Genomic DNA, 11,300 nt, shown 5'->3' on the forward strand with positions numbered 1-11,300 from the left:
CTATTAGTTTATTTTTTAAATTTTTTATAAGGTTTAGCCGACGAAATATAGTAAATTTCGTCGGCTATAGTTATTTTTTTAATTATTTATTACACACTTTAGCCGACGAATATATTAATTGTTTCGTCGGCTAAAGTCTGGGAAAAAAACCGACGACATGTTTTTCGTCGGCTAACTGTGGGACTATAGCCGACGAAAAAAAAAATTTTGTCGGCTAAAGTCATCACAGACGACCTTTTCCCGACGACACTATAGCCGACGAGCCTTCGTCGGCTAAGATCTTAGCCGACGAATTAAGATAACAGGCCGACGAAAATTTTTCGTCGGCTAAAGTGCTTGTCCTGGTAGTGCCTCTCCTAACATGTTAGTCATTGTCTACACTAAACAAGAGTAATATCTCTAAATGATTCCTCCTTTTTTTGACCACTGCTTGCATTATAATTGTCAGTTAGCTTCTCATAAACAAAAGAAAACACCAGTTTGTACTAACAAGCAGCACGTGGAGAATATCAACAATTTTCAATGTGGACGCAGCCCAGATATATATATGCCTTACCAGTCGCACGGTTTCTTCATGCTCTTATTTTATATCACTCTTGATATTTAAATTTTCAATCTCTCTAGCTTTGCGTGGAAACAGAGAACCACTGGATTCTAAATCACTGTACAATGGTACAACCCAATACGTAAACAATTTACACCAACGCCATTTATACTACTTAATATACACCTTCAACTTGCCTTCTCATCATTCTCTTAATTCCGAGTCGAATATCTTCTCCTAGACTCTTTTAGGTTTTTCCTCTTTTTTCTTTATCAAAAACCAATGGAGCTTGAAGTTTCTGCGTTCTATCAGTTCCTTTTCACCACCATTTCCTTCATTGTGCTCTCTTTCATCAGCTTGTACCTTCTGAGATCGAAGCTATGGTGCAACTGTGAAATCTGCAACACTTACCTCACCTCTTCTTGGTCTCTAAAGTTCCACAATCTTTGTGATTGGTACGCACATCTTTTGAGAGAGTCACCAACCAAAACCATCCACATACATGTTCTCAGAAACACCATCACAGCAAACCCAGAAAACGTTCGGTACATGCTCAAAACAAATTTTGAAAACTTCCCGAAAGGCAAACCTTTCTCTACAATCTTGGGTGACTTTCTGGGTCAAGGTATTTTCAACGTGGATGGTCATCCATGGAGGTTTCAAAGGAAGATGGCGAGTCTGGAGCTGGATAAGCAGTCAGTGAGATCTTATTCTTTTGAGATCGTAAATCACGAGATTGAACACCGGTTCATCCCGCTTTTATCGTCCTCGTCGGAGAAGAAAGATGTCTTGGATTTGCAAGACGTGTTCAAGAGATTCTCCTTTGATAGCATATGCAAATTCTCTTTTGGGTTGGACCCTATGTGTTTAGATTTGTCCCTGCCCTTATCGGAGTTCGCGGTTTCTTTTGATCTGGCGTCGAGGTTGTCCGCGGAGAGAGCCATGACGGCGTCTCCTATAGTCTGGAAGATCAAGAGGATGCTGAACTTGGGGAGCGAGAAGCAATTAAAAGAAGCCATTAACATGATCGATGTGTTGGCGAGAGAGGTTATCGTAACAAAGCGGCAGATGGGATTTGCTACTCAGAAGGATCTCTTGTCACGCTTCATGCGGAGTGTAGATGACGAGACATACTTGAGAGATATCGTAATTAGCTTTCTCTTGGCTGGACGAGACACAGTAGCGTCAGCGCTGACAAGCTTCTTCTGGCTTATGACCACCCACAAGCTCGTCGAGTCAGCGATTAGGGCTGAGGCAGACAAAGTTCTTGGCCCCAGTGTAGGCCTCAACAGCTTTGAACAGCTGCAAGAGCTTCATTATTTACAAGCGGCTATTTACGAGAGCATGAGACTTTACCCTCCTGTCCAGTTTGATTCAAAGTTTTGTGACCAAGACGATGTTTTACCTGATGGGACGTTTGTGAAGAAAGGGACTAGGGTTACTTACCATCCCTACGCGATGGGTCGGATCGAAGAGAACTGGGGACCAGACTGCATGGAATTCAAGCCGGAAAGATGGTTGAAGGAAGGTGTTTTCTTCACGGAAAACCAATTTAAATACCCGGTTTTCCAACCGGGGCTTAGGGTTTGCTTGGGGAAGGAGATGGCCTTGATGGAGCTCAAAGTTGTGGCGCTTTCGTTGCTTAGAAACTTTGAGATCGAAACAACGGCACAGTTTAATGTGCCGCGATTCTCACCGGGACTCACAGCCACTTTCCGTGGTGGGCTTCCTGTGCGGGTGAGAGAAAGGAAAACGCTACCATCCTCATAAGTCACATCTCTGGTTAGCTATATGCAGGCCACACAAATATTATGCATGTTACTATGTTTAGTGTTGCCAACCAATCAAAGGAAGGGAGATGTGCAGTGTGACAAAGATGTGCCTACCTCGTCTGATTTGAATGTGCACCATATATAAACCAGAATGTTTGCAGTTTGTGTCGGGTACTGTAAAAGTTAACTATTATTTTTCTGGGTGTATGTAGCTGGTGATTTTTGACCTACTGTGCAGGTGGATATATCTGAATTTGTCTGTCTGATTCTCCAAGGTATTCGAAGTATATATACGTTAAAAGTTAAGATCCAAAAATGAACCATTTACTTGTGAATCGATGTACTATAAGGTTGTACACGTTTAGTTTGTGTGTGTGTATATATAAAATACGGATTGATAAAGAGCTAGCTATGCGAATTATCATAGTCGTAAAATATAAAAGACGAATGTTTAGTTTTAATTTAAAGTAATGCTAAATTAACTACTTTTGATGAACTATATATAACCCACCTTAGGAGTTGTTAGCTCTCCGAAAACCCTAACGGACATATGTTTTGGGCCATTGGGGCCTCAATCATGGAGAAAGCTGTCGAGCTTAAGTCTGGGGTCAGGGGATTAGTCAACAATTGCCTAGTTATCTAGTTAACCAGTTTAACTACTGACTTGTCTTATTTGGGGTACCGGTTGTGCATGCATTGTTCATCGAATTCAGAGTGAGTTTTGGTTGTCGCATGCATGCAAATTCAGTGGACATCTACCATGGTGGTTAATTTAGTTCCACCACGTACTGCATATCGAAGCCGATCTGCGATAAATGAAAGGAAAGGTGGGAAGTTGTTTCAACCACATGCAACAGCAAGGAGGTCTTCACGTGTTTGTATCATGTCCATTGCTCCTACGCCAGCATATGGCATATGTCTCAGTTTCTGGTTCTCACAAGCCAGGAAGAGGGCCACCGGCTAGTTTTCTGTGTTCGATCTCAAGGCACATAGGATCCCACGCACATATATACAGCACTGCATGTCTATTATGTACTGCGCACTACCTCTTATTCCAGGCCTCTCTTCATTTCGTACATCAATGATTTGATTTTCGTGTGGTTCTTTGAATTTCGATTAAAACGGCCTAATTTCGGTTTATTAAATTCAGTATCGACAGTATCCCAAATACCCTATTTTTTTATTCAAGATCGTGGTATCGCAAGGGTTTGTCTGCTTGTGGTGACTTAACTGGGCGGGTGCTAAAAGGGCACTGGCAAGCTAGTAGGTGCACGCATCCCACATCGCCAGAGGGAGACAAGTTGTTGTGCTTATATGTGCTTATTCCAGGCCTCTCTTCATTTCGTACATCAATGATTTGATTTTCATGTGGTTCTTTGCGTTTCGATTAAAACGGCCTAATTCCGGTTCACTAAAATTCAGTGTCGGCAGTATCCCAAATACCCCATTTTTTTAATTCAAGATCATGGTATCGCAAGGTTTGTCTGCTTGTGGTGACCTAACTAGTGCTAAAAGGGCACTGACAAGCTAGTAGGTGCACACGTCCCATATCGTCCGGGGGAGACAAGTTGCTATACTTATATATGCAGAGCTAGCACCTTACATTGAGACGCGTTTTGGGATGAAACCTCAAAAACAAAACCGTGAGGGCCGGTGGATCCAAAACAAACAATATCTCAATGGTAGGGATTGGGCTGTTACACTGTTGTACTGATGTGTATCCCATAGGAGAACATGTGCCAGGAGGTGGGTGGTTGGAGATTTTTGCCTACAAATAGGGTTTGTATGAGATACACATCATTACAGTAGAATTTTTCGTATCCTAAAGGCTTCATAGACCCAAGGATTAATCCGCTGAGACCCGGACAACCAACAAGATAGCCTCTCTCTTGACCGCATTGTCGCAAATACCACCATTTAGTACTAGTCCTTGATCGATCTTGAAGAAAAAAGCTTCAAGTACTGCGCGCACGTTAAGTTCATGCATGCCAATCTGGGATTCTTTTACATGTGGCTATTGATCAATACTCAAATAATGTCCATGGTACTCCATACCATAGTGCGTATATATATCTAACGTGTTCGTCTCATGGATGATTAAGGCTGAACATGATTGCTTCAATGACTGAAAATTATACAGCGCACCTGGGTGTATCCACCGTCCATTTTGACCCGCCAAAAAAAAAAAAAAAATTAACGGTGGAGATGACGGGTGCACCGCGCACCCAAGTGCGCCGAATAGGCTCTCTTCAATGACACTATTATATCATGGTGTCCATTCACCGGCATCAGTGCTTTATTATATATGGCGAGACCATTTATATTTTGTTGTCTGTTCTGTTTGGCCGGCACTAGGTAGTTGATTCGTCATGGGAAGTATGTGGTGAATGTTGTGCCTATCATTTTGATCTCAGCAGTGGAGCATTTTGATTCAATCTAGCAATTTCGTCATATTGCTCTCATTGATTTTGTTTTTGTAAACGGTAGCAGAAATAATTGCACATAACCTGCTAAACAAGTTATACCACATTAGTAGGTACGTTGTGATTTCAATGACTAAATTTCACAAAATGAAAATTTGAATGTCTGATATGATCAAAATTCCTCATTACCATATGGGTCTTGTTCAACCCAATTTTTGACACTTATTTTTTATCTCTTAGATCTAAGATCTAAGTTGATCCAATGGTTGTTATTGACTGTGAGTATTTTTTGAGAAAAATATCTATATAATCCAACATTACAACTAATGATTACAGTGGACAAAAACATAAAATAGTTCAACCGTAACCTAACCAAATCCAGAAACCTCAATACCTCACAGTCAACCTCAAGAAGAAACAACGTTTTCAAACACTATATGTCAAAACTATCAGCATATATGCACATGTAATCTCCTCATTACATTGACAACAAGAACTAACCGACATTAAAATAGTCTCTAGACATGACACCATAACCATAGCACACCCAACAACAAGACCACAACACCAAACCTACCAAAACCGTAAACCCTCGCTCGAAGAAGAGGCTAAAACCCTTGTTGAAAGAGGAGGGACAATTGAACTACTAAACCAAAACAAAATAATCTAAAATAAATAAATAACCCATTGGACTTGGCCTAAATATAACCCAGGCTCAACATCCAGCTTGTTGGATTTAGAGACTCTGAGTATGATTAGGCAAGTGACATAACGATAATATTATTTTCAAATTAAAAAGATATAAAAATTGTGTCCCATTACTATATAATAAAATATGACTATGATACAAAATTTAGTTATATTCGGTAACGTTTGGGAATCGTTCAAAACGGTTAACCCTAAGTTAACGTCATTTATTACACGAAATCGCTCTTACATATCCATTTGTGACTTATTTTTGTCGATTCTTCCTCCCAAGCACTCGCACATTGATGCGATGTCGCAACTCGCAACCCATGTAAAAACCTAGAAACGTTTACCTCCCTACGACATAACTCGACCCATAAAGAAGCATTAATTTTAAACATTTCTTAAATAATAGAAAACATTTCTTATGAAAAATTTAGACATCCATATATTAGACTGAATTGTATGGATCCAATTAAACCCTACACCTCATTCTTAATAATAATAATAATAATAATAATAATAATAAAATTCTGAAACCTAAACCCAAACACAACCCTAGCTTGGCCCAATGAAACCAACAAACACGCTAGCCTTTGTATCATAGCTTTTGGAAATTGGGGTAGCCCGTGAAAGTGAATGAACATCTCACTCTTTTGGCTCATATATACACTGATCGGTTTCTTGCAATTAACTGCTCAAAGTTGAAGGCTTTGCTGCTTCTGAGCCAATTTGACGTTTTTTAATTGTGTTTTGTGATTGTTTTCCTTTTTTGGTGCTTCATATCTACTTGATGCGGGTTTAGAGGCAAAGGAAGTACATCGGTTGACTATATCAACACCAATCTCAACTTAAAGCCAGAGACTCTAAATCCGACTGGCACGAAAGGTGTTTGACATAATGCTTGAGAGCGGAAGCAACCAACATACAACCAATACATTTAGCAGCCTTCACTACCAGGACAAGCACTTTAGCCGACGAAGCCGACGAAAAAGTTTCGTCGGCTAAGATTTCGTCGGGAAAATGTCGTCTGCGATGACTTTAGCCGACGAAAAAAAAAATTTGTCGGCTATAGTCCCACGGTTTAGCCGACGAAAAACATTTTTTCCCAGACTTTAGCCGACGAAATATAGTCTGTTTCGTCAGCTAAACCTTATAAAAAAATTAAAAAAATAACTATAACCGACGAAATATAGTCTGTTTCGTCGGCTAAACCTTATAAAAAATTTTTAAAAAATAACTATAACCGACGAAATATAGCCTGTTTCGTCGGCTAAACCTGATAAAAAAATTTAAAAAAATAACTATAGCCGACGAAATATAGTCTGTTTCGTCGGGTAAACCTTATAAAAATTAAAAAATAACTATAGCCGACGAAATATAGTCTATTTCGTCGGCTAAACATTATAAAAAAAATTAAAAAATACTATAGCCGACGAATAAACCTTTAAATATCGTCGGCTAAAGTTGTTGGTTTTTGAAAAAAAAAACTGCTGAAATTTTCGGCCACTTCCAATCACCACCAAAATTTGACAGAATCTTCCTCTCAACATTTCGAACAACTTTCTAGAAGAAGTCGAAGCCCAATTCTAAGCCCTAACAGGTCAATTGAATCAAAATATAAAAATCCCCAATTTTAAACCCTAAAAACTTCAAATCTTCGATTCTCCTCACACACACCTAATCGAGCTACCAAATTCTAGGGGAATGTAGTACTAATCAAACTCAACTTATCCATATATAGAACTCATCAAATGGTGACCTGAGGAAGGAGAAATTCGATCGACACTGAATCCGAACCGGCGGAATTTTGGAGCTCGATTTATCCCTCACGGCGGCGCCACTCGATGCACCACCTGTCCAGCAATGAAGTAGAGAAGACGGCGAAGCTTTTGGGACAAGTGTGGCGGTCTCCGGTGGCTTGACGGCGGAGCTAGGCCGAGAAGAAAATCCATAACTTTTTCTGATTTTATGACTTCTTACCATCCACCTCCGGTAAAACTCCTATATAAATAACTTTACCCGACGAAATTATTTATTTTCGTCGGCTAAACTCTTTTGAAAATTTTGGTTGACCGCGAAAAAATTTTGGTTGAAAATTTTGAAAATTTTTCGACTTTAGCCGACAACTTTTCATATATTTTCGTCGGCTAAAGTCCTTTAAAAATTTTCCTCCAAATTTGGTTTACCGCCAAAAAAATTTGAAAATTTTTCGACCTTAGCCGACGACTTTTTTAATATCTCGTCAGCTAAAGTCTATAAATTCACGAAAACGCTCGTATCTCCCTCTATATTACGTAGTTTGGTCAAACCTTACACACAAAAAACTTTCACGTAGATGAGACGCAACCGCCTATACAAAAATTTTGAGACATTTACCTTCCGACGATAAGGCTCCCCATAGGGAATAATAACTGTAAATAGGGTTGACCGCTACTATCGACACCGAGACGTTACCCGATTTACGTGATTTTTGAACTATAGCCGTATTTCACCATTATGAACACATCTTATTTCACGAGATTTTTGATAATTTTGCATCCTATGTAGAGTTGGTTCACAAAGTTGTATAACCTACTAAACAAGTTATACAACATTAGTAGACATGTTGTGATTCCGATGACTAAAATTCACAAACCAAAATTCGACCGTCAGATATGATCATTATGACGAAAGATGTCTATGGTAAAAAATTCAACTGGATCCGACAACGTTAAGGACTCGATCGAAACGGTCAACCCTAATCCATCGTCACTTATCACACGAAAACGCTCATATCTCCCTCTATATTACGTGGTTTGGTCAAACCTTCCACACAAAAAAAACTCTCACGTAGATGAGACGCAACTGCCCATATAAAAATTTTGAGACATTTACCTTCCGACGATAGGGCTCCCCATAGGGAATAATAACGGTAAATAGTAGACACGTTGTGATTCCGATGACTAAAATTTACAAACCAAAATTTGACCGTCAGATATGATCATTATGACAAAAGATGTATATGGTAAAAAATTCAACTGGATTCGACAACGTTAAGGGCTCGATCGAAACGGTTAACTCTAATCGGAAATAAGAAAACTGCATTTTGAATCCCTAAACGGACTCGGATGGCCAAAAAGGCTCATACGTCATGGCATTAGCGATGAGTTTGACTCGTAGGGCCGTTACGCTTCCGGAAAGGTATCACAATAGTCAATCGGACACCAAAAACCAAATCTGCAGCATAGTGAATAATAAGGGTAAATTGCATTGACCGCAACTATCGGCATCGAGACTTTACCGGAATATCATGATTTTTCAACCGTAGACGTATTTCACCATTCTGGTCATATCTTATTTCACGATTTTTTTGCGTTTGAAGGTTCTACGTATAGTTTATTTTTCCCAGATGAGTTGTTGTCTAGATCTGTAAATATAAGGCACTTTAGCAGACGAAATTAAGGCACTTTAGCCGACGAAAAATATAATTTCGTCGGCTAAACTTTTAAAAATTTCGTCGGCTAAAGTTCACAGACTATAGCCGACGAAAAAAATTATTCAGACGACGAAATTTTAATTTCGTCGGCTAAAGTTGATCATAGCCGACGAAAATTTTTAATTAGCCGACGAAGAGAAATTTCGTCGGCTAAAGTGGAATTTTTAATTAGCCGACGAAAAAATAATTCGTCGGCCTGGTTTTTTTATTTTCGTCAGCTAAAGTCTTTCTTCTAATAGTGCTTTAAAATTTGCCACTTTAGCAAGGACATGGATTTTGAGAACCAAGCATGAATGCAATCGTGCTTAGATTCTGGTAACTCTGCTTAACAATTTGTCACCATCATTTTTGATATCTGTTTCAAAAGCTGAACTATACTAGAGCAGCTTAATTGTCAATTTGCTACCCTAGGATTCACCTAAGTGTCAATTTTTTACCCTATTCACCTAAATGTCAATTTTTTATCCTAGCTTTTATTTCTGTCAATTTGCTACCTTAGATTCCTAAAATTAGCCGATTTGCTACCTTGCTTTTATTTCTGCTAATTTGGTTCTTACAATTAGTCAATTTGCTACATTTTGTCATATGAATTGATCCATTTTTCTGTCCAAACGTTGATGTTTTTTGAAAATGGCAGATATCAAATTTAAATATGTAGATAAGCAAATTGGTTAATATTGAAAGTTTAGAACATCTCCAACGGTGTAGTCAAAATCCACCGTGGAGCTCCAACGTTAACAAAAGACCACACCCTGCCTCTCCAACCCACCGTTCAAATCCACCGTGGATGAATACTCCAGTCTCACCTTGTCAAACTTGACAAGATCAACTCCTCTTGTCAAATCTTTTTTTATTGTTTTTCTTTTTCCATTTTCCCTTCTCTTCTCATCGTCGTTCTGCCCAGATTGATGTTCATGGCAGGCCTTCAAATCTTCCTCTAGTCCATGTATTTCTTCCTACAATACCCAAATTTCGCACCCAGACCTTCATCCTTCATTCAAACCCAGACAAAATTTTCGCACCCAGACCTTCGTTCAAACCAAACAAAATATTTTTCATTCAAATTTGGGGAAATAAAGAAAAGAGATTGGAGGGTTGAGAGTTCGAAATGAAAAACTCACGGATTGGATTTAAGGTGTGATTGTCATGCATGTCGCATCTTGAGGTCGGATCGAGACTGTATTCACGATATTGATGCTTCTTTGATCTCACATATAAACTAAAAGAGGAAGAAGGGAAAGATAACAGAAGAGATCGAAGAAGATGAAGAGAGAAATAGAGAGAGGGCAGATGAAGGAGAAGGAGAAGGAGTAGTGGGTGCGATAGTGGAGTCCCAAAGTAATGAAATGGATCAGTGAAAATAGGATTTTTGTGTTTGATCGGTGAGAAAGAGATAAGCAGTTGAGTTTGAGTTGAGTTTGATCTGGGGTGTATTGTATATGGAATTAATGGAAGTTTTAAAGAAGTTTATAGAATTTGAAAGTCTAGGTGTATTTAATACACATTTTTAAAAATCCATCAAAGTCTAAGTGTATTCAACTAAATTTTAAAAAATCATTATGAATTCCATTAAAGTTTAAGAGTATTCAATTAAGACTTTTTAAAATGAATAGAAGTTTAGATGTATTCAAAATATTATTCATACTTATGGAATTAGTAACTCATGGATAACTATGGACTTTGTAGTGTAAATTACACATACCAAACTCCAATATTTTTCCATCCACTATAGCAAAGATTTGGAAAAGTTTACGACAAACTTTTTCTTTACATGTGAATAGGTTGATCTTGCGATACATCATCTTTTTTTTCTTTTTTCTTTTTTATAATATTTTGTGTTATTAACGTTCTCTTCTACCTATTTTTTCAATGTTTTTTGAATATTAACATTTTGTTGTCTTTCAATTGTAATGCTTGGAACCCTTGATAACCTAAATATTATCTACTAACTCTTGATACTAGAACTACATGATCATATATTATATTATATTTACGTACATGAATTAAACTTGTGAACATCTAATGTCCCACTTTAGAACATGTGTCTTTGGTTAACGTACAAGTATGTGTGTTGGTAACTTAAGTTAATACAATCTTTTTTGTTACCTATGTTTATATATCTCAATCAAATATTACAACTGTATGCATCGAAATTAGATAGATGAGCACTAAACTTATAATCGGTGTCATTATGTGTTTGTTATAATAAAAATCTAACAATAAAATATTTGTTATAAATATTATATTCTATGTGGTTGTCCACGTAATTACTCATTAGTTATTTATTTTGATGTAAACCCTACCTCTATATAAAGAGGCTAATGAGAATGAATGAGTACACTTCTACCTCCTCCCAACTATTCTCTCTGTGTTTTCTCTTCTACTTTTTCTCTACT

At 38.0% G+C, this 11,300-nt stretch overlaps 1 protein-coding gene across 1 annotated transcript; it reads left to right on the forward strand.

Moving 5' to 3' along the window:
- The first annotated feature begins 826 nt into the window (after positions 1 to 826).
- On the forward strand, positions 827 to 2,314 carry LOC101291743 (cytochrome P450 94A1-like). The gene has a single exon (XM_004305305.1). The coding sequence runs from the start codon at positions 827 to 829 to the stop codon at positions 2,312 to 2,314; it is 1,488 nt and encodes a 495-aa protein (XP_004305353.1).
- The last annotated feature ends 8,986 nt before the right edge of the window (positions 2,315 to 11,300 follow it).

This window comes from Fragaria vesca, linkage group LG6 (genome assembly GCF_000184155.1).
Source record: "Fragaria vesca subsp. vesca linkage group LG6, FraVesHawaii_1.0, whole genome shotgun sequence".
Classification (NCBI taxonomy): Eukaryota; Viridiplantae; Streptophyta; class Magnoliopsida; order Rosales; family Rosaceae; genus Fragaria; species Fragaria vesca.

Coding starts and splice junctions, on each gene's coding strand:
- LOC101291743 (XM_004305305.1), top strand. CDS start 827: ATGGAGCTTGAAGTTTCTGCGTTCTATCAGTTCCTTTTCACCACCATT.